A 23,687-nucleotide genomic window follows, 5' to 3' on the forward strand; every position below is an offset into this window, starting at 1 on the left:
CTGTGGGCTTTCGCCCAAACATTCAATGACCTTTGCCTCGTTCTCGCATATCAATCTAGAATCTCACATCATTCCAACATCTATATCATTATTCTCAATAGTGTTAACGAAATAGTAACCACACCGTTCTGACTATTTCAACCACGATAACACTCAATCATCTAGACACGTAGCATTGCAGCGCATAGATGCCTTGTTGGGCAATAGTTGTGGCTGAAAATGCTGACTAAATGAGCACGGTGCTCCGGATCCGGCTTTACTTAGGACAAAACTATTACGATTTACGAATATCAGTTGTCATTCATCCGACTGAGTCTGGCTTTACCTCTGTCATGTCCTTAGTACCAGGAATCACGACACAACAGTCCTTGCAGTTACATAGTATTGACGCTGTGATCGTGCTTGAAGGTCCGCAGGCAAACGCGCAATCGTTGCCGTTGTTAAATTCATCCGAGTCGAGGCCCATCGCGCATTGTAATGATTCTGGGGGTAATCGTAAGTACGCATTCTAAGGTCTGTAAGTAGGCCGAAAGAGTGCTCACTGGGGGGGTTGCAGTGTCGGCCCAATAACGGATTCGATGAAGCTATTCCAGCCATTGCTGGGGCAGAAATGATAATAGCGGTGAGTAAAGTGAATTTCATAGTGGAGAATTGATGGTGTTTTTCGAGTTGAAACGAGTAGTCACTAGAATGCCTTTTATACACAATTGGTGTATGTGCAGCCAAACACTTTCATCGTCGCATGCTCAGGGACAAACTGAATGCCAGCTCATGCTCCGTGAGTCCGTGGCATGGGTGGCTTCAAGTTCCCGGTAAGGTTTTGCAGAGGAATTTCCCTTAATCCTTATGTCTTAGCCGAATAGACGAATTGCGTGAGTCTCCAGGTATCTAATCTTTTTTTTTTCAACTCACACCTTTTTAGTCTCGAGCTACACCAGTATTGCCCACCACCCAGTCCTCTTTCGGCGCTCCCACTATCTTCACAACATATCCAAATCACAGTCGTGCCGGCCGTGCTCCGCTACCTGTCATTGATGTTTCTCACGCTCAGGCTAAAGAGGTGTGCTCAGTTGGCTTTTTCCTTGAACTGCAAGTCTCATGGATTGATTACAGCGCAACGCCGCAGCGGGTGCTCCAAAAAAAGACAATAATATAGTACCCGATGAATATCTTGACCCTCCTTCACCACGTCCAAATTCACGAGAACCAACTACTGTAGTACAATTGAACGCTGAAGAGCATGGAAGCGATCAGTTGTGTTTCTGTTTTTAGGTGGTTTCATTCATATCCTTCGCGCATATCATGATCGCACCTCTTTCGTTATTTACGAGTGCGGTCATGTTGTATTTTTGCGTTTCTTATCTCCAACATTAAAAGGACAAAATTTAAACCGCACTTAAATGCCTTGGGTGGCTTGAACTTCAAGTTAAGAGCAAAAACTACGACATTTTGATCTATCCTAAATATCAAAATCCTTGATGTGTGCGGCTTTGTTATGACAGAACTATTACGAAAATCAGTTGTTATTCATCCGACTGAGTCTGGCTTTACCTTGCTTATGTCATTATCAGGACGCGGGACACAACAGCCCTGGCAATTACATCCTCTAGTCGCTGTGATCGTGCCTTTAGATCCGCAGGTAAACGCGTAATCATTGCCGTTGTTATAATCTACGGTGCCCTTCACGCATCGTCCTGCATCTGGGGGTAACCGTAAGTACGCAGTTTAAGGTCTGTACGTAGGCCGAAAGAGTGCTCACTGATGGCGAGGCAGGGTTGGCCTATCATCGGATCCGGTGGACTGGCAGCTATTCCAGCCATTGCTGGGGCAGAAATGATAATAGTGGTGAGTAAAGTGAATTTCAGGTTCATGGTGGAGTATTGATGGTTTTTTTCGAGTTGAAACGAGTAGAACGGCTTTTATACACAATTGGTGTATGTGCAGCCAAACACTTTCATCGTTCGCATGCTCGGGGATAAACCGAATGCCAGGTCATGCTCCGTGAGTCCGTGGCATGGGTGGCTTCAAGTTCCCGGTGAGGTTTTGCAGAGGAGTTTCCCTTAATCCTCATGTCTTAGCCGAATAGCCGAGCTGCGTTAGATCCTCCAGTACCTTTTAACGGTCGCTGTCGACGCTTCGTCTGTAATTGTAAATGCGGCATTTTCCGATACTGCATATAACCTGTTTCAAAGTTAGTGCGGCGTAATAAGCAGGCGCGACCCGGCGCGTCTCCAGAATTTTAAAGTGCATTGTTTAACGTTCTCCCACCACTACCCTTCTTCATCTTCTTCCCTCTCCTACTCATCCCCCCTCTCCTCCGTACCGATGTAAAATAAACTTTTGTGATGAGCCAGATGTCCGATGAGCCCGGCGCTAGCGCTCGCCAAGGGATAGGATGTTTCAACATCAACGTATGGCGGGCAACTGGCAACTTGCGTCCAATTCAAAAGTCTACTCAAAAATGTTTACTCCAACCCGTCTCGTTGGACTCCTGGCGTATAAAGAGACACTTTCGAGGAGTAGAAGGTGAGCATTCGTTGATTCTGGTCCTTTCTCTCTGATATTACACTTTATTGAATATATTTTATACTCATGACTGAATTACATTACACTACAATCGTGCTGGCAATGCATACAGTCGCGACTGAACTGAGATGCGGCAACCGCACCCTGGGATCGTACGGACAGCTGCACCTCTATCGCACCTCTCGCAGCGTGATACTGTTGTTTCGTACTCCATTGATTACTTCTATCACTATCTTATTTCGCAGCGCTTGGTACTGATATGACATCCATGGTATTCTGATGACCTACGGTTTGGTTTTTCGCATAATATGTTTTTCAAAGTCTGGTATATAATAGCCCGCGTTGTTTTACCTACAGGAAGTCGTCCAGTGATTCGGGGCCGCAAGGAAAGTTCCAGCGTGTCTTGTTGTACATGATTGCACTGTCCTTTTTCTCGGAGCTCTGATAACAAGGGAACAAACATTTATCCCAGTGATGTCACTAACATAAACTGATCAGTGAAGGTTAAATAAAACTAAATTAGAAAACTTGTGTGCCGGAGCTATCGATATTCAAATGTCGGAGATTGATCCCATATACAATCAGCTTCCGCTGGATGTGTTAAGCTACAATTCGACGAATGCGACTGTAGTCTTTTTCGAGATATGGTACGGGCTGATAAGGAGTGCGTAATGGTGCTCATGGCATCGATATTGAAGCGATAGGCTTCACTCCGATGATACCGAAGGTGCATAATAGGCCGCTGATCGTCATCGATGATCATTGATATCGCAGTGAAGTCGAGTGTAGGATCATTCTTACACCAGAAGGTCGTAGAGCTTTCGCGGTTGCGTATTTGAGGATAAATTGGCACTAGATAGAAGATTACCAGAGGAGGGGAAAACACTAATAGCCGATCTGATCTGGATCTACGAAACCTCCCCTGCACGCATCGTGGAAGTTGTCGTCTTTCACGATACGCGCAAGGGAGGTTAGTACTATGATCAAGGACTCGATGGCAATATACTGACTGTTGACGTTCTCGCAGAAATATCACCGCTGTTGCCACAATTGGATAGATACACTCCGGTGATACCGGAAGGTGCGTAAGCTGCCTCCGGGATGATGCTAGGCCAGGGATCGTCGATGGTCACTACGATTAGATTGGTGAAGTCAGGTATATGATAATTCTTATACCAGAATTTCGTGAAGCTGTCGCAGGTGTATTTGAGGATAAAATGGCATCAGATAGAAGTCGGCGAAACCCTGGCAAGACGAGGAACAGGATCTGGATCCGAACAGCAAGATGTGTGCGTGAAGGAGGGAAAATACTAGCTAGTAGTCGATCTGATCTCTACAAAACCTTCCTCACATACATCGTGAAGTTACGATCATCAATGCTCGTGAGGGAGGCTGAGTATCGTGCAACATGATCAAAGACTGTGAGATATCAATAATTGAATTTCATAGGACTGATAGCCCGTGAGAAACGGAAAGGAAATGAATGGCTGAGCCGAAGAACAAGATGCAGCAGTGCGCACTCAAGGGACATCATGCGGCAGGGCCTGCACCAGGGACGACCTGCCAAGCAACGTGCATTGACTCATGCCTCGCATTTCCTCATCCTCACCTCTTGGTAATATTAAACCCTCATCTGAACTCCCAGCAATTGACGATTGGAGCTCCTAGTCTAGGAGGCAAAGTGCTCTCAACTGAGTTGGGCATCTCAAAAATGTGACCACTCTACAGGCCTGTAGCACACAACAGCTCACCCCCACTCCTTCAGACGCATTTAAATAAACTGTGCCAAAGAAGCTGGCTACTTGCCGATTTTACTTGCAAAAACGCGGGCCATGGCATCTACATCGACGCAGCCTCCAGCCTTAGTAACCAGTACAAGTCTGACACCCATAATGACATTGAAGGGCCATGAACGGGGTGTTTCATCTATGTCCTACTTCCCAGACGGTAAGCAGATCATCAGCGGATCTGGGGACAAAACCGTTCGAAGATGGGATTTGCAGAATCGTAAAGAGATTGCAGAGGCGCGAGATGTTTGTGAAGAGGGCGTGTATGCGGTGACGGTATCACACGATGGTCGATATGTTGCCGTTGGTGGTGGAGAGATGGATACCGGGGAGCTCAAATCCTGCGAGGTCGAGACGGGGATCACGAAAGCTTTTCGAGGCCACTCACAGAGAGTTGCATGTATTGATATCTCCGCAGACAGCACCCTGTTAGCGAGCGGATCATGGGATGCTACAGCGCGAATATGGAGCTTGGACACTGGTAAACTTGTGGCGGGTCCATTCGCAATCCTTGATTGGCCGGGCGCAGTTCTATTTTCACCAGACTCAGAGAAACTCGCAGTGAAGTCAGAGGTGGGGACTTGCCTAGAAGTCTGGGATATCCCTACAGAAACTTTGGACATTAGCGCAGGGAAATCTGGTGGTAATTCGAACATGACATTTGCGCCAGTGCGCTGGACCAACAAGAAGAAAACCATCATAGCAGCATGCAACTTCGTGGATAATGAAGAGGCTACAACGATCAATGAGTTTGATGCGTTGACGTTGGAGGTTGTTGAAACTCCCTTCGAAGGCCACACCAAATGTATCAGCGATCTACGACTTTCATCTGGCGGTGCTCTCCTCGCCAGCGCTTCCCAAGATCATAGCATCAAATTGTGGGCTTTCGAGTCCCGCCAGCTCCTCGCCTCTTTTCACGTTCAGAATGTAGAGTTACTCATGCCCTCACCTGACTCACGCCACCTGGTATATACGACCGCTGGTCGCGACATCTATATATGCAACACTCCACCCGCTGTGCTTACTGCACTGGAAGCGCAGTCTACCTTCCAAAAAGTGCGTCTTTGTGCGAGTCTATCTTCTGTAGATTGACCTTTTCTTAAAGTCGAATAAAACTTTTGAGCGCGTACTTCAGGTATGTGTCGCATACATTTTGAGCGATCTATTAACTTTCATGAATCATTGCAGTCAGATGCAACCCGTCGTTCTGCTGCAGCGCGTCGTAACCCAGGGACATTGCCTGCTATATCCTTTACCCCCAGGCGGCAAAGACCTCTGTCTACTACAGATCAGCAACAACCGATTTACCTTCGCCTTAGCAAACTCCTTCACTTTTCCTCTCGTCGGAATAATCAACCTCGTGATCCCCTAGATGTAGGTCGTTTATGTTAGTTCTTTCACAGCTAACTCAAAAATGACACCGCAGTTCCCTGCTACGCTACCCTTACCACCCAATCCATCTCTCTCGCGGCAGGTTGCAACTCAGTTTGATGATGTCGGTCATCGATTTTATTAAACTCGTAATGTATGACTTACTCTGTATTTTCAGTTCGAAATAAGTTCTCCGCCTTACTCCTCAAATGGAGTCACACATTTTCTACGTCAGCACCTTCCTTTCCTCGTACCAAGACATAGCCATGGGCCGCCGGTCGTTGAAGTCGCACCCGGGCGGAAAGTTACTGTAACGTAGATCTTCTCACAACTACTTTCCTTTTTCTCACTAGTGCCTTACAGCGTCTTGCTGCTGCCAAATTACCCGAGTACAGGAAAGTCGATGATACACGACATCCTTTGAACCAACAACCTGGAGTACCGCAGGACGTTGAATCGTCTGACACCGATTCGCTCCCGGATGTGCATTGGCTCAAGGCGTTCCTTTGTTATTATTCATGCTTGTCTCATGGTAGATTGAGGATGCCACCACGATGGCGCTTGGAGCGTGTTGACATACCCCGTCAGGATGGCGCAACGGGTAGCAGTTAGCTTAATGTGCAATCATCTAATACCTTTGGATGTTTTCAGTCTTCTATACCGGTAGGCATCGCTGTTGCTTCTTCACCAGCTGAGACTAGCTACTTCTTTCGTTCTTGATACAAGAAGAAATAGGCTTGCCTAGACCTTTCAAATGTACTTCGAAACGCCATAACTTTGAATAAATTCTGAGAGATCCTCCTAGAGGGCAATTTTCTCCTTGCAGAACGCTCGGCAGATATTTCCCTACACAATACTGCTAGTTGGTACATGTACACGTTCCTGGAAAACAATCGAATGCATGCTAGTGTCCGTGTAGGAGTCTCCCACGAGTTTTGCGTGATATTCTCGGATGTTAAGGATGAGACGTGGTCCCAGCACAAACATCTGCACGCGGAACAAAATCGGACCAGCACCATAGAATATCCGAACTCCGATAGAATCTAGATTCTACAGGAATGATCAGCGGTTACAAGCAGATGTCAGCGACAGGTTGCTATACCGAGAGTTCTGAAGAGAGAAGACCAAGTTGGAGGCAAGAGGCACCGACAAAGCTACGTGCGGAACTTGAGAAAAGATAATCACAATCACATCACAAGCTCACCTTGCAAAATAAAGCACGTGAGATTTTAGTAGCACGATGAAACACTCCTCGATGGTCGACCCTGCCGATGGACCGAGTTGTCGCCGATTGGTACGGAAGTGTTTCACAGCAATCCAGATTGAAAGACCCAGTGCGAGAATCTCCCAAATAAGTTCGAGCGTCCAAACCATTGAAAACAGAAGCTGAACATCCCCCGTATATTGATTGTTGCAAATATATGTGCCAGAGAGTATCAGTTCCTCTGGTGTTCGTCCAATCAGTCGCGTTCTCCAAGTAAACAAGTAAATTTTACCCGCTACAGTATCCTTGAGTCCTATTGCCGTAATTACTGCGCCGGCGATGTTAACAGCCAGGAAGATGATAACAAGGACAATAAGCATCGTTCTAGAGCTCTGATACATAGCATACAACCGAGCAATCATGATGACTTGCATGATGTTTCAGTCGAGTCGATAGCACCAAAGTATTGCAGCTAGGAAACTCACCACACAACATGGTGATTACGACCACGTAAGTCCCATTCTTTGAGGAGAACATAATATTGCCTGAAACATCCAATTAGCGATCACCCCCGTACTAGTATCAAACACTTCAACTTACACCTAGTGAGTGATTATTTGAGCCAAGTTCAATGGTCAAAATCTCGCTCACTCCTACAAATGAGTGCATTCATTAGATAGGAGCGAGATGGTTACGCAATACTCACTGCATCTGTCAGCGAGACATACGGCGCTGATTCTGTACCGCTAGTCAGAAGGATGAAATACAGCGCACATGAGACATACGCAGAAAACTGATACTGATGATGAAAGATGGGCTATTAGCACAGCACAAATCTGTCGAACTCTGAAACATACATACACAGAATACGGTGGCCCAATATAGCGTATCTAGAAATTGTGGAGTCAGCACAATTGCCAACCATGACATGAGCACGAAGTACGAACAGCCAGATACAGCACAGTCATGAGAGACCAACGTTGTCTCTGTCGCGAATTCATTGTATTCTCCTGTTTTTCTTCTGATACGGGACTTTTGTCACTCACCCAGATCAGTTCAATCTATGACACTATTCTTAGCAAGTGGGCTGCTCTGATAGCACCAACCTACCTCTTGTCCAACTGTTAGTACTGGAAATACCATGAGAATATCAACAGTTTTCGAATGCTGTCCCGCTTACCCCAGTCGTATAATACCATGACGCCGGCGGCAACTGCGAAACCGCAAGTCAATGTTACATCGCGACATCTTGATGCGACGAACCTGTCCAATAGCTTATAGAAATATTCGAACTGATTGTCGGCCACAAACTGGGATCATTTGACACTACGGTCATGTTCGAGGGATGGGTGTGAACGAGTGGGGAATGTTAGTGGTGCATGACGATAGTGTTCACGCTAGATATATCACCATTCACCGCCTCCATTGCCACGATCCGCATGCTAAAGATCAATATTTTATTCCGTCTCAAGAGCCTTAATCAGGTGAAGTGAGTATTGATGCGGTGCGAAATCAAGCAAAAAGAGCAAGCCCTCGATAATCAAAGTAGAGTTTGATTCGAAAACCAGTGATTATGCAACTCGTCGCTAGTACATTCTCTTCGGCCTCACTGGCCGAGCACAGGGCGTAACAACCCTCCGAATACTCTTAGGGGGCAAGGACCATGCTGCGGTGTGGCACCAGAGAGGTCAAATGAAAAACCGTGGGTCGAAGTAGATCAAATATATCTCACCTTATCCGTCGCCTTGTACACTTGAATCACTGGGATATCAAAATGATGAACATGGCCTAGATATGGTTAGCATAGAGGGAATCCGGAACAAAGTGCACTATAATAAATGCATCTTGCACCCTTAATGTGATGGTAATGTATTGCACTGCCACATTCGTGATTGATATCTGTTGAATGCTTATACCCAGTGAGCGCTGTACATTCGAAAATACACACTGACTGAGATCATCACGATGACGCTTGGAGCGTATTGACATACTCCGCCAGGATGGCGCGATCGACGGGTAGCAAACGTGGTGGCAGTTGGCTTAACGTGCATCCATCTGATACCGTCGGATGTTTTCAGTCTTCTATACCAGTATGGACACTTTCGATCGCTTTTCGGTCCTGTATAGCACACGAACTAGTCTCACGTCCTCAGTCCAACCGCACTCGTGATAGTTTGTGTCACAGTGAGATGTCTGACACAATCAATACAGTTGCCAATTGGCATTTAGTATGTAACGCACCAGGATGTATTGTGATATTGTCTCTGACGAGCCTGAGGTATACAGTATACTGACAGCTGTACATAACATATGCTTCTGGTATGTAGCTGAATCGAGCGACGAGGGTACAACGAGTTGTTTGTAATTTAAATTATGTGGTAAAAGCTTCGAGATCAAACAAAAACAAATAAGTCCTTGTTTCAACTTGAAGGGCAGACAAGTCCCGGCCTTCAAGTTACGCTGCCTCGCAAGGTTTCGCAATGCCCGGAGAACCATCGCGGTCGACTCTTATAGATGTGTATGTCTCTGTCCTTTTTATTCACCACGCTACTTTTTTCTCTGACTAGTGTTTTGCGCAGAACGAACCAACAACTACATTCCTTCCTCTCAGGTAGACTCGAGGGCTCATCCCCAGACCAACTGTGCGACATCGTATCTGCGCGTTCCTCGCAGCTTCGAAATGTTGCCCAACCTTATGGAAAGCCCACGTCGGCGTCACGAAAAGCAGTCGAAGCTGGCTCAGTCACGCTTGCGGATGGTGTTATGTTGCAAGTCGACGAAGTTGAGAGGGAGTTCACACTCGAGATTAGTGCTCGGTTCGGGATTGATGAAATTCAGGCTTTTGTTCTCCTTCGATCGTTCCTATATAATGAAGGTCTCTCAAGCAATGGAGGTTCGACCGATAAAGGTGTTGTGGACGAGCTCATCGCAGCAATCATGCCATTCTACTACTCTGAACGCCTCTTCGTATTGCGCGCGCTCATTCCACTGTTTCGTGCCCACGAAAACACTGGCGACTCAATACATGCCGTTGCTACGAAGTGCCTTCCCAAAATCTTACAAGACGGTCATCAATTCGCACTCGACCTCATAACGGAATACCTTCACAAAACAGAAATGGACATCCCAGAAGTCCTGCAATCCGATGCGCGTATTGCCACTCGTTGGGCTAAACAGAACATGAAGGAGCAACTCGTGATGCTAGAGGTGCTCTTTTGGACAGTCTGGGGGTATGTTCCTTGCGATGGACCTTTGGTTGTTCGGATATTTGAAGCTGCTTACAACACGAACCTTGGCTCCTCGCAGAAAAACTCGACCCTCTTGTTAGATGACGAAGGCAATCAGCTGCAGCATGATTGCGCAGCGTTATGGATACTCGTCACTGTAGAGGTCCTCGAGCTGGAGAGAGTAGCAGAGGATGGAGGAATAGAAATTTCGGCAACTCCTTCCGACGGAATGTTCTATCCCTCTTCGCCAGAGTCGCTCAGACGTATCCACGAGATCGTGACATCCAACTTGTCTAGCCAGCACGCATGCACACACCTAGCATGGGCCTTCGTTCTGTCGCGGTTGACCTCAAAAGCTGACCAATTGAAAGAAATTCCAGACTCGTATCGCAGGTTTTTAGACTCCCTGCATCCGCATCACAATCGCTCCAAGGAAAGGGAGCCATCGCATGTACTTATGGCACGGGCGGCTTTCAGTCCAGAAGCCGGCCTTTTCAAACTCTTGTTGACTCTCCTTACAACCTCCCCGTTATTTGTTACCTCCATTGCTTGGAAGACAGGGTCGACTGTGACCGACCCAAATGCTATCGCATTCCGCTCTGTACTCAAAGGTGACAACATTTTTCTGCATGAAACAGCATGCTGAAGATTATTTTTCCTTAGGCTTTGTCATCGCAATGGTCGAACTGGTCCCTATTGAACTCATTCCTGACTTCGATTCTTTGGTTGAAGTATGGATTGCGCTGTTTGGGCGCAGTGAGCGTCAATCTATAGCAGGGATATGCCGACAATTCTGGCAATCGGATTGGCGGCAGGGCCTTGCACGTCGCGCCATATTTGATGTTGCACGAACACGCTTCCCGATTCACTTCCGACCACTTATCCGCCTTCTTCGAGCCATGACTGCGTCTGGATTCATCGATACTGATCCGTTATCCACTGCGGCATCGTCCAGCCAACCCCCTGCCGACGAAAGTGACGATGGTGACCGCGAGATTTGTAGTCGACATGTATTTTACTACATGGATAAATTGCCTACTTTCTCGCTGGTCATTCCCCTGGCATCTTGCACCGGTCCCAATGCTGTTTACGAGAAAGCACAAGCTGCCGGTCCGTCCTTCGCATATACGAACTTACGTGCTATTCGCCTTCCTGGAGGCTCGGTGATCCATGCGCGCTCGAAGGGCCGGCTGTTGAGTGGGGATGGCGGGGATCATATTGCAGTATGTTGGCAACACGAGCACAGCGGATGGAAGGTGGTTTTGGATGTGCTTACTGAGTACGTGACTCGGCGGAGGATGTATACAGGCACCGTGGACCTATACCAGGACGTTGCCTTCGGCCGTACGGGCCCTGGATCTATTCCTCTGGCGCTAAGGCTCGAAGATGTCGGGATGGAGATTGACGAGGGGGGTGATGAAGCACTCGCGACAGACGCTCTTGACCTCATTCGCAGTGTCATTCAAGACAACGAGGAGTTGGCAGAAGAGCTATTGGAGTCTCTTGAGAGCGGTGGCGACCCTAACAACTCTTCGGACAATCAGCCGCCTGATCTTGTCCATCTCACGACGATGATTCTGGAGGAAGCACTCAGTCGCTCACAAACTCGAAGTTTTTCGCGAACTCAGCTAATCACATCTGCGATGAGTGTTCTATCAGCGCTGTTATCCCTGCCAAAATACTCTCTTCGTGTATGGCTCTATATCCGTTCAACCAGCGTGCTATTTGGCCCTAGTCGTACGTCAGGTTTTGCGACAGTCGCCCTTGCAGCAGAACGGACCTCCGGTCACTATACAATGACTCTCGCATTGCTCAATCTCGTCCAACAACTCCTCCATGAAGCATTTGCGTCCGTGCTCACAATTCCACTTGACAATCAACGCCTTAAACAGGTGAAAGAGGAAGTTCTCCTTCGAGCAGCAGCATTCGTCCATGGGGAGATATGGGTGGAGCACCTAAGTTGGAAGTATGCCCAGCTCGGAGACAGGTTTGAGATCGGACGACGAGTGTCTTCATTTTATGGCTATGTTCTCAAGCAATCTCCTCCTGCTTTGGACGATCGTCCCTTCCCCGCCCTGAGCCAAGCTGTCGCTGATGCTCTCCTACATAAGGCTACGACATCCACTATCAACCCACTTGTATCATCGATAGCAGTTGCCCCCCATATCCTCGGCACCCTCTACGCTTCACGACGCTATGGCGACGCCAGACGTCTGATCTACCTCCTGGAGTCACATCTTAGTCTCACTAGGCTAATCCTTAGTTACAAGCAGTCCATTCCCGATTCCTCAAAACCGTGTCTTCTAGAGCAAGCTCTGTGCGCGCGGGTAGCAGGAGGCGCTGGCTTCACGGATTCTACGAGATCCAGAATAGACCCCGTCGACGTCCTGGCGAATTATGTCAAAGGGCGGGACATTGGGACAACTGTTCCGCTGGAATCGATAAGAGTTCTTTATGCTCTCTGCGCATCCTTGTCTGTAACTCAACCATCGCCTGCAACAATCATCGGTCATCTCTCGAATCCAGAGGCCACTGTTGCATCATTCGTGCGAATTGTACAGCACCCGTACGAGGATCTCGCCCTGCGCAACGCCGTTTGGAACTTCATAGCCCTTGCCGTTGATAAGGAACCAGCATTAGCCAACCTTTTTGTTACAGGACAATTCCGGGTTCCGAATAACAAAAGCAAGGGCAAGGAGAACGCTAAATCGCAAGGAGAGGATGATTTCAAGAGGCACATGACCGCACTCGAAGTTGCTAACGAAACCCTTAGTCACTGGAAAGACCTGTGGGAAGCCAATCCTCAACTCTTAGCATCGGTGTTTCGCTTCATCGATGTCGTATGGCAACACGGGCTTGAACATAAAAATCTCATTGATGCTACTCGTGGTAATGACGAGTTTTGGACCAATGTGGTTGCTGTTGTTAAAGAGGAGCTTGGTCCCGATCCTGACTACGAGACAGAAACATTCATCATATTGGACGACGAGCGCCGATCAAGTCTTCACGGAGCGGTGTCTGTTCAGTCGTATCGCAACATGGTGAAGTCATATGCTGTGCGTGTCATTGGACAGGACATCTTCCTTCAGCCGCAGCCTAGGTCCTCTGAGCCCGCGAAGAAGCCCTTGAGTTACAGCAAGCTAGCTCCATCATTCAAGTCCGAAGATCAACTCAACGAATTGATATTGGAAGCAAAGAGCACTTCATATGACCCCAGTCTTTCTGACAAACTCGCCACGCAGCTTCAGCAAGACTTCCCGGGCCTCTCCCTTGATCATCTACAATCGCAAGATCTCAGTGACGAGCGGCAGTTTGGCGATGACTTCATGTTCTCCATAGCACTTCTTCGCAGTCGTATGCAACAGTGCGTGTCGGGTGATGATAGGGCAAATGCAGTGGAGGAAGTGGAAAGGAGAATCGCGTCCTTGAATCTCAATCTGTCCCTCACCTACGCTCAGACGGCTTTGACGGAGTCGTGGCAGTTCCTTTTGCACCAAGTATTGCCATTTGTGCGGCCAGTGCCAGAAATCCGGTCAAACCTCCTATCACTCTCCGCCACGATATCCGGAGACCTAGCTTTGGAGAAAAGATCGGGAGATATGATGGCAAAACTCCACGGCACGCGACTCAACTTGTTGCTATCAATTCTTGAAGTGGTCTGGTTCTCTGATTCGGATACCGACAAGCACATCACGTCTTTCATGAACCTCGTGGATAACATACACAAAGTCTTGTTGAGCGAGGCACAACCTCCTTCTCAGTCATTCCTGGGACAATTATCCGTGCCCTTCCATCAAATCCTGCTCCAGGTCATCTACTTCTGTGTTCGCCAGTGCCGGAATCTTGCCAGGCGACCTAAAGTCCTCACTGCTAGCAGACGCCTTGCAGTTTCTGGCTTGGTGGACGCAACGCTACCACTGGTAATTGATGCTCTCCGCTTTACCTTCGACTCTGCCCGCACACGGCTTGATCTCGATCTCGATCGGGATATGGAGCTACTTGTTGCAGTCTTCGAGCAATGCACGCGTCCTGATATCAACGTCTCATCTGTAACGTGGTTGACTCGATGCCAAGAGACAGATGTCATCAAATCCAGCTTGGAGTTACTCACTCGGACAGACGTGATCGGCCTCACAGATCTGCCCCTGCTTCGCACACGCAGGCAACCTTTGTATGCTCCCCACATCCTCCTATTCCACATGGCTGTAGTAAGCATATCATCCGGGGCTGAAAGATTCGCCAGTGAAGGCATCATCTCGGCATATAGTAACAACGGAATTAGCCTTGCAGCAAGCTCAGGGCAGATCGATGTTGTGTTGCCTGAGCTTCCTGGAGAAAGGAGCCCAGCACACAAGACATACTGCTCGATGATAGCCGTAGTTTCTGCCATCGTCTCCGCTCTCAGGCGGCAACATCACTTCTTCGACGCAGAGGCCTGCGGATTCGTACAGCTGTATGGCAAGCAGATTATCCGGGCGCTGAGTTGGAGTGTAGGTGATCCGATTACACTGCCATTATTGGAGGAGATGGAACAGGTCGTCGGCCTCTTTTATGCGCTTGCGGAGAGTGCTCCTCCTACTGCTTCCCCAAACCCGGCAGTCGGAAAGGTCCTACGTGTGTTCACAACCCACGCGCTCATGCTCCTTCAACAACTCAACTACGCGTTGACGCACCCTAATCACATCGCTAGTCTCTTGGAACCGGTGACTGCGGAAGAGCGTGCATTGTTGGAAAAGGAGCCTACCGCCGCATCCTCCCTGCTATCGGTGGACATGACAGACCTGCAGAAACATCCGTTGACCGCGCGTCTTGTTCATCGGTTATTTAGGCTATCAAGCTCCGTGGTGTGTACGCTGATCAGCATCAGCCGAGCGTATGACGTTCTTCTTGGTGAACAAGAAGAATGGCCCGTTCAAGAAGCAGTAATCGTTCCTGTGCGTAGCTTCCTTCACGTTCTGAAGTGGAAATTTGTTTACCGTCTTCCTGCAGCATTCCAAGGTGGTACCGGGGGAGCCAGCGTCTTTGGGGACCTTGCTCGAACTCGCGAACTGCACTCTTGATGTCCTACGACACCTCGTCGATCGCCCAGCAGGTCAGGCCATCGCCCCCCCTGCGTCCCTCAAAGATACTCCGCTTGATGTGCAGGAAGGCATGCTGACAGCCCGAAAGACGGTGGAGGCATTGCTCGTGTATGCGGCAACGCAGCTCGCGATGTGGCTTTCGAAGCCAGAATTTGACGCTGCTGATATGGACTCGGAGGATCACATTCCACAGACGATGGATATGCGAGAAAGTTCAAAAAGACCGTCCAGGGCACTCACAGACAGAATTAGAAGGGGAATGCCGGGAGAGATGGCGACGGATCTGGAGAAGTTGCTCAAGCAAGCGAAGCCTGTTCTGCAAAAGAGCATCGATGACAAACGAAATGCCAAGGGAGATCTCACGCAGGTGCTGCTTAGGTTCATGAGTGAGTGGGTAATGACCACGCCGTCATAGATAGGTCAGGTGCCATGTAGATGTATCAAAAGTAATATTATTTCACATTGCCAGAGTAAATAAGGCAATCATTGCGTTAAAACATCTACCCCAGTCTCGGTGATGAAAATCATATGCTCTGCTTGAGCACTTCGTGCACAATTCTGCCCGAGACAGCCGTTAACAGAATATTTGGGCTTATAGCAGGCCAGCCGTACCTCCGTCGACGCAGTCCAGCCGTCTGGAAAAATCCACACGCTAGGATCAGAACCTTGAACGAGAGCAGGCTGAAACAAATAGATGTTAGCAGCAGCAAGTCACGACCTGAACTGAACTGATTGCCTCGATGGTAAAGCAATGTCCAGGAAGCATTACGCCAGGTTCTTCGTTTACTGCGAAGCAAAAGTCAAAAATTATCCTTAACACGGGAACAAAACATGAACTTGCGATTGTGGTATATCCAAGGGGGTCGGTGGAAAACAGTCCCTATGCCGTGCCCAGCGAAGGCTGGACAGACAGAATAACAGGTATTTCGGACTAATTCATGTATAGCCCTGCCAATGGCATTGAACGGTCTACCAGGCCCGCAAGCGCCAATACCAGCCTCGAGTGCAGCATTTGTCATTTGCACAAGGTCTCGGCCAGGTTCGTCCTATCATTGCGCAAGTAAGTCACGAAGAATGTAAATGTTCCGTGGGATGTTTCTTACAACATCTCCTGACGAGGAAAGTGGAAGAAGTGTCACCGTGATAACCGTTGAAATAGACTGTTACATCAATGTTAACTATATCCCCGCCCTCGAGAGGTCGACTGTCACCTCGTTGAGTCTTGAAAGACAGCTCATACAAAGAGCACTTACTCATCTGGTATGCCATGCGAAACAACATTATTGACGCTGGTGCAACACGAACGAGGAAAGCCCTTGTAGAGTAGTGGTGAAGGATATGCTCCATGCGCAATTATAAAGTCGTGTATTGCAGCATCTATCGAATTGGTGGTCACACCCGGCTAACGACGAATCACCTTGCATCCACATGGTGTACATTGATGAATCTCACCTGCACAAGCGAGCCAGCATACCGACGCACATTCTTAGCAAGCGTCGCAGCTGCTCGCAGACGCTTCTCGTCTATGCTACCCAGATTTATTCTTCCGTCTCCTTCGTACTGCTGTGTATGGTCTAGTATCTCCGATGACATTGGAGGGTCGTGCTGCACTGCGTATTTTGGTCGAGAGATATGACTTGGAACTGGACGCCGGGTGATATGGGAGACACCCCACACGAACGGCTCCTCAGGTAAGATGACATTGTACGTCCCGAAATCCTCGACTTCCCGCGATTCATCAGAGTCGAACGCTGGTGATGTTGTTATACATCTTTTCAAATAGCCGCGACAGACAACTGCCGAACGTAGACGAGGAGAAAGAAGAGGAGAAAGCAACTTGCTCATGATCTGAACCAATGAGTTGAGGAAAGATGGCGGGCCGGACCTCATGCCACTTCCGAAGTCAGTGGCTATGCTAGAACGGGTGAATTGTCCAAATTATCAATGACCAGAGCATGTTATAGTAGGTGACAAAGTTTCGCCCTATCGTCGGATTCAGTCGTTCACTATTTGTACTCTTCTTCGGTTTCGTTGACCACCATAAATAGGTGGAGGACATGCAAAACGTGTATGACAATCCGGTTATGTTGTTGGCTGCCCGGAAGTTATGCAGATACCAACCAGGCTCTCGTAGTCCTGTCTCAGAGACTCGACGTTCCATCTCACTGCGCTTACCCACCCCTGATCCACCGAGGAGCTAAATAGCTGAATTATAGACGACAAGGTATTTATGTAAAATCTCATACGAATTTCTAGCACGAATGCACAGATGATCCGACTCTGCTAAAACTACTCTTGGGTGAGTTGAATCACCATCATTATCGACGCTAGGGCTACTCACAGGTTGGAACCTGAGTCAAAAATCCTTCATATCGTTCCCAACCACTCAAGCTGAAGATTCATCAGGTGAGCGCATCAATGACACATCGCATTGGCACCATTTGCGATGCTCTGGATCAGTAGTCGACCACAAACTCTACGACGCCAGTGACTGTCCTTGATGCTGAACTGGTTGAACCCTAATTCTTTTCAGACTTGCTCGCCTTCGATATATTATATGGCTATCCAACTTGCTATGTCCGAGTCATCCTTGACCGCGCACTGTATGCATTGTGATTTGCAAGGGTGACGGACGTCAGGATCTGGTACTTGAAGGTGGTGAGATTTGAGGACACCCCTTAGGTCTGTTCTTCGATGAGCAATTGTGTTTACAGTAGCAAGTTTGGACATACAATATTAGCACAGTCTTGTCCTTCGTTGGTATATGCGAATAGAGACAACGTGTCACTTCGCGCTCTCACTCTCGACAATGCCGTGTACGACTGGCCGTGTGCAACCCAAATGTATGGTGATATCGACCTTGGGATTTGTAAATGAACACTTCGAATATCAAAGCTTTTGTGGAATCAGAGGTTACTAGGTTGTGACAAGAGACGTTACCAAAATATCTATAAGGTTGTGCACTATAGATAGGAAGCTCGCGCATACTCAGAGCAGTTTAAATGGGGAAAGGTGGCCGGGCCAAAACGAAATCGACAAACGAGCAACGATAAAGTTGGGGTGGGACAAGGGGATTTGACGCTTTAATGATACTGATGCTGACAGTAACTTTAGCCATGGCTATGAGGCGACAAGTGAGAAGCGAGGAGAAACAAATGTGATGAAAGAAATGATTTAGGCGCGTTGCACAGCTGCCATGCGGAAAGGGCGTGTGAGGGTGCGCAATGCCGTTCTCACATTCAAGACTTCATTGCTCCCCGACGTCTTTGCTGCTAACCTCTCGGTAACATTGAATTCTGGTTTGGACTTCTAGCCTGGATGAACTGACAATTGGCTTCGCGGGGGGCCTGTTTTTCGAGTCACTGTTGTAGACTCGGAGTATATCGATACCACATCTGCAAAACGACTGAAATGAACGCTTAGCTTACGCGCGTTACGGACACTTACGAACGCTTACGACCTCACTAGCGAACTCACGCGATTGGTGGAGATGCTGAACACCAATATTACTCACCGCATCTGGCTGATAAAACATAAATCCGATTATCTTTTGTTGATAAGATGCGATAGATGGGCAATACAATTGATCAAGCTAATCGAGCCGCTATCTACACAAATTCAGTACTAAATGTATGATAGCTTTCTTTGTCCGCAAAGTTGTTCAGAAAGAAACACTCGTAACATTCCAAACAAGTGGCTGATGAAACATCACCAGCCACTTTCTCACCGAAACATGGTATGAGTTCAACTGCAAGTGTTACATCCGTCACTCGTACAACAGCCCCCTCTCTATGACGGTTGCCGTTTTGATCCTGCATGTATGCGCGCTCGACAGTCCACATCGCGAGTTCGGGCTGGTCATCAGGACTGGAAATGAAGTGGAAAAATTCGATGTAGAGAAGTGGGTCGGATAGATAAGATGGTAGTTCTAGATTGGAGCCTTGTCGAGCCACCGGTTGAAAAACCAGTCAAACCTGTGCAACACGACTTGCTGTATATGATATTAATAGTGCTAGAATGTAGGCGCATAGAATATACATACTCGTTTCGCCATTAATTCCCATGGCATCAATGAGAACAGTGTCACAATTGCCAAAGGGAAAATCATCACTTGGCGGGTGCGCTTGCACGACTCTGCTTGGCATGATGACGCGTTGCTGGAAGGCTGAATGAAGTTGCAGCTGAAATTTGTTCCAAGCATGGTAGCGCCCATATCTGGGGTCCCAGCAGGCATGTTCGCCACTGGACGATGATGAACGTGCGATAAAGTTGGCAAGTGCACAATTGAAGTTGGGGAGCGTGTATTTTGTGCATATTTCAGTTGGCAACATTGATCTGTAGTCTGGAGTGACATTCACTTGAAAAGTGGTCCGCGCGTCTCCAGAGAGGATGCCTTTAAGGAAATGGTTACGGACTGGTTGGGGACCATGAACCGACTTGACTTCGTCGGGAAGAACACGGGAAACCCACGAGAGTGCAGGGTTAGTTACCGCAACCTCCTCCTCCTCGGCATGCATGGCATTGACCAATGGCACCCCACGAGAAGTCAATAGGGCATTGTCATGAGTACCTTTAACAAACCATTATTCTTTCTTGAATCTTCCTAAATGCCAATACACAGCACCTAAGACAAACCCTAACCCTATCCCGAAAGTGTCTATCCAGTTCAGAGATTCCCTTAGCGCCCACAACACGTGTCTTCGATGTGACTGATGAAGAAGACGAGTTCTTTGATTGTGAATAGATTAGATTAGATACAATAAGATAAGATAAGGTCACATGATGCTTCTTTAATATTCTACGATGTTCTATGGTACAATTCTCTTTTCTATTTTATGATTGGCTAGTAGTTGTAACTCAGTTCCAATCTCTGTTTCAATAGTTGTATATAGGTAGCATGTCTTGGTCGATAGTTCCTTAGTTCAAACCTCTTGTATCTACAACTGTAGCAATCCAAGACGTACTTGCTCTATCCTCTCTTGTCCGATAACCTTAGTCGAGTCCTAGTCTCTGCCCAAGCGTTAATTCGTTATTTGGGTTGTGACATTAGGTTTGAACTATAGGAGACTCCGACTCTCGCATACCGCTCGCATCTACCATCTCTCTCTAGGTGATTCGTTGAGCAGCTTGCCAACAAACCACTTAGAAAGCCATTACACGTTTTCCTTTGCCCGGCCTAAACAGCTGCGATCATTTTCTGAAACCCATCCTTTTGCTTGCTTGAGCTTTTTCTACGAATAGCCTTTATTAGTTAGTAGTCCTATACCAGGCCCTGCCTTACATTGCAGCCACCAGTATACGGAGGTGTTGACGACATTAGGCGTCTCGCTACAACTTTGAGTGCTGGCCCAAGTTTCTTTCATACCTACATCTTTCTTCATACGCACGTAGAACCTTTCGTTAAGTCTAGTGGAACTGTCGCATCTGCGGATAGTCCTACCATCGTTACCACGAGGATTTAGATACGGGATTCTAGTGAGACTCGCACTTGTAAGCTTCGGCTGGAAGAGTGATAACTTGTCCTAGACCTGTACCCTTTCGGTGACTGAGAAGTAGCACACACGAAGCACACAGTGTTTTTCCCACTTAACAAAGCGTAGTTTTACGTATCTCTTTCTAGTTAGTAATTAGGGAAGTGTCAGTCGGGTTGACTAAAGAACCCTTTGACCCTAAAGGACGAGGTTGATCCAGTTAGTACTGGGGACCCCTTTAGCTTTCCATTTACGTATCCTTTTTCCCTCTCCCCTTTCATCATCTTTCCTATCTGGAAGAGCCGTTACGACCCGCTCTTCAACAGTCATTAGTGAATCGGATTCCAGAACACACCTGGCACTATGGCTGAAGTTAACGAAACAGAAATGGGACCTGAGAACCCCCAAGAACCCCAAGAACAAGGGCCTCAGGGACCACAACCACAAGGCATAGCTATGCCGGTGGAATTCACCAACTACGTACAGAATGCCATCACCATGGCAACACACGATCTGTACGTAAGGACACAAGAACTCCTTAACCATAACAACACACTTCGAGCACAGAACACAACACAAGAGCTTCAACTTAGAACCCAAAATGCACAAATAGAGGAACTAAAGAAGAAGCTAGAAAGATTTGCTCAAAGCCCGAATACTTCGCAAGTCAAATTGTCGAAACCCACAGAATTCACTGGAGATAAAGATTCGATCTCCGTAGAAGTCTACGCTACTCAGTTGGCATTATATATGTCACAGTGGCCACTGATCACAGACAGACAGAAGATTACAACTGCCCTGTCTTTCCTTAAAGGATCTGCTGCTAAATGGGCGCAGAAATACGTTATTGAGCTTGACACCAAGCCAATATCCTTTGAGGACTGGTCAACAGAATTCGAGACCATGTGGGGACAAGATGACAGAGAAGGAAAGGCTGTCAGGGAGTTGGAAACCCTGAAGCAAGGATCTTCATCAGTGCCAGAATATGCAGCAACTTTCAAACAGAAGGCTGCACTCACCAAATACTCCGACTACGACCTCCGCCTCAAATTCTGATCTGGTCTTCAAACCCGGATCAAAGAGCAACTCGCTCATATTCCAGCATCTGAAAAAGACACCCTCAAGAAGCTCATTGATTACTCCATACAGATTGGACGTAACTACGAAGAGCTAGATGCTGAAAAGAAGAAGGGAAATTGGTGGACTCCTAACAAGGAAGCCAAAACCTTCAATAACCCAAGGCAGGCTGGTCCTAGCAAAGACAGTGATGCTATGGATGTGGACTCCGGCAAGCAGAGGGTGTTACAAGAACATCTAGACGCTTGGGCCCCTACCATTTTTCTCCTTATCCTCCTCATATCAGCCCTCACATCATACCCTTACCCTGACCTCACCCTCGTTATCCTTGTCATCCTTGCATTCCCTTTCGCCCTCTACTTGTCGCTCCAGCAGAGCCAGTACATCTGGCCGGACCCTTTTGCTGACAAAGCATACCCATGCTCCGTTCCACCACCTGACTGATCCTGTGGACAGTCCCTTTGCCCTTACCGTCCGGACGGTAACCTATGATCTGATGCACGACACATCCCCTTTGCCCTTTTCCCTTTCTTGATCTCTGACTCGGTGCGCAGTCGCACATGCAACTTATACTTAGATCCGTAGCTGCATGATCGTGCCCCTGCGCATTTCACTTCTTATTTCGATCTTTGACTCACTTTCTTATCTAGCACGTTCTACCTCGACCGAACGTGCCTTCCTGTTATGGTTATACCCTTTACTGATTGCCTCTCCCAGTAGTACGAGTTATCACCCACTAATACGTCTCCTGTCCTCTATATAAACTTGCTACCATGTACTATATTCCCTAACTTGAATCTACTTGGTTCTTGACCTCCTACTCTCACCAGAGTGATCCTTTCTGCCTCGCCAGCAGTCTATATTCTATCTTCTTATCTGCTCCTCGCGGATAAGCCTATAGTCTCGACCTTTACTCATCGACTTCGTCGACGAGCAAAGCCCCTTGTTAAATAGTTGGACTTCTGTCCTTCTAATTAACGACGATCTTACGATTAACCTTCGGGTGTCGTAAGCCTAGGCCGATTTAGCTTATCGTCTCGCACCCGCTTGACATAAGCTACCCGATTTGGACATAGGCGTCAAATCTTACTTGCCGAAGCCTCGCCAAGTAAGACCCCTAACCTTGGGCTAGCCCAAGGACGTCCTCGACCGTTGACGACACACGCTCTGTTTGAGCATCGCCAACAGATACCATCCAAGTCGTAACAGAGGGGATCACCTAAACCCCAAGGAAAGCCTGGCGCTTTCACCTGCTACCGCTGTGGAGAACAAGGTCACATAGCAAGAAACTGTAAAGGTGCGCCAAAAGCGCAAGTCAAAGCGGCTGCAGTTGTTGAAGAAAACTCCGCGCCGAAGTGGTTCACAGATTGGATCGCTTCTAACAAAGGCAAGGATTTTTAAAGGGGTTGAAGTCAAAGTCTGCAGACCTAGACCCGAACAATCGTTTCTCTATTCTTTCTACGTTTCAAGATGTATCAGAAGTACATATTAGATCCAAATCTGAGCATTTTTACATTCCGATAACGTTGAAGGGAAAGAACCGACAAGCAGACGTAAAAGCACTTGTAGATTGCGGTGCATCAACATTATTTATCAGTGAGAAGTTTGTTGAGAAGAACAGTGTGAAATGTCGTAAACTATTAAGACCCATTTCAGTCAGGAACATTGATGGATCACTAAATGCCGCTGGATCGATGACTCATTTTGCAGAACTAGGTCTAAAGATTGGTGATCATGAAGAAGAGAAAGCAGCCTTCATGGTTACAGACTTAGGAAACGATGATGTTATTATCGGCATAGATTGGCTGAGATATCATAATCCAGAGATTGACTGGAATGCAGGACAATTTGCACTTTCTCGATGCCCTGTAAAATGTGAAACCAAAAAAGAAAAAAGACAAAAAAAGAAAGAAAAGAAAAAAGAACAAAAAAGATAGATGATG

The 23,687-nt window shown here is 47.5% G+C and overlaps 5 protein-coding genes across 5 annotated transcripts; 2 read left to right on the top strand and 3 right to left on the bottom strand.

Moving 5' to 3' along the window:
* Window positions 1-214: 214 nt before the first annotated feature.
* Window positions 215-744, bottom strand: EDB93DRAFT_824032 (uncharacterized protein). Its single transcript, XM_041457610.1, has 2 exons — window positions 326-744; window positions 215-271 (listed from the first exon to the last, which is right to left on the bottom strand). The coding sequence occupies exon 1, from the start codon at window positions 640-642 to the stop codon at window positions 352-354; it is 291 nt and encodes a 96-aa protein (XP_041303794.1). The 5' UTR covers window positions 643-744; the 3' UTR covers window positions 215-271; window positions 326-351.
* Window positions 745-4,044: 3,300 nt separating this feature from the next.
* Window positions 4,045-6,614, top strand: EDB93DRAFT_1170746 (WD40-repeat-containing domain protein). The gene is made up of 6 exons (XM_041450341.1): window positions 4,045-5,369; window positions 5,419-5,448; window positions 5,502-5,687; window positions 5,740-5,808; window positions 5,863-5,994; window positions 6,048-6,614. Exons 1-6 carry the CDS (start codon window positions 4,359-4,361, stop codon window positions 6,294-6,296), a joined length of 1,677 nt encoding a protein of 558 aa, XP_041303795.1. The 5' UTR covers window positions 4,045-4,358; the 3' UTR covers window positions 6,297-6,614.
* A 2,687-nt stretch (window positions 6,615-9,301) lies between these two features.
* On the top strand, window positions 9,302-15,764 carry EDB93DRAFT_824342 (nucleoporin subcomplex protein binding to Pom34-domain-containing protein). Its single transcript, XM_041457611.1, has 4 exons — window positions 9,302-9,406; window positions 9,468-10,726; window positions 10,779-15,049; window positions 15,105-15,764. Exons 1-4 carry the CDS (start codon window positions 9,369-9,371, stop codon window positions 15,609-15,611), a joined length of 6,075 nt encoding a protein of 2,024 aa, XP_041303796.1. The 5' UTR covers window positions 9,302-9,368; the 3' UTR covers window positions 15,612-15,764.
* On the bottom strand, window positions 15,664-17,176 carry EDB93DRAFT_1170771 (methionine aminopeptidase). The gene is made up of 7 exons (XM_041450342.1): window positions 16,649-17,176; window positions 16,450-16,598; window positions 16,313-16,400; window positions 16,038-16,242; window positions 15,933-15,982; window positions 15,809-15,877; window positions 15,664-15,754 (listed from the first exon to the last, which is right to left on the bottom strand). The coding sequence occupies exons 1-7, from the start codon at window positions 17,084-17,086 to the stop codon at window positions 15,680-15,682; spliced, it is 1,074 nt and encodes a 357-aa protein (XP_041303797.1). The 5' UTR covers window positions 17,087-17,176; the 3' UTR covers window positions 15,664-15,679.
* A 1,628-nt stretch (window positions 17,177-18,804) lies between these two features.
* EDB93DRAFT_1092261 (uncharacterized protein) lies at window positions 18,805-19,713 on the bottom strand (the record flags this gene model as incomplete). The annotated part of the gene is made up of 2 exons (XM_041446424.1): window positions 18,805-19,124; window positions 19,182-19,713. 2 exons carry the CDS (start codon window positions 19,711-19,713, stop codon window positions 18,805-18,807), a joined length of 852 nt encoding a protein of 283 aa, XP_041303798.1.
* Window positions 19,714-23,687: the final 3,974 nt, after the last annotated feature.

The sequence above is a fragment of the Suillus bovinus genome (genome assembly GCF_016758785.1).
Source record: "Suillus bovinus strain UH-Sbo-P2 chromosome Unknown EDB93scaffold_70, whole genome shotgun sequence".
NCBI lineage: Eukaryota > Fungi > Basidiomycota > Agaricomycetes > Boletales > Suillaceae > Suillus > Suillus bovinus.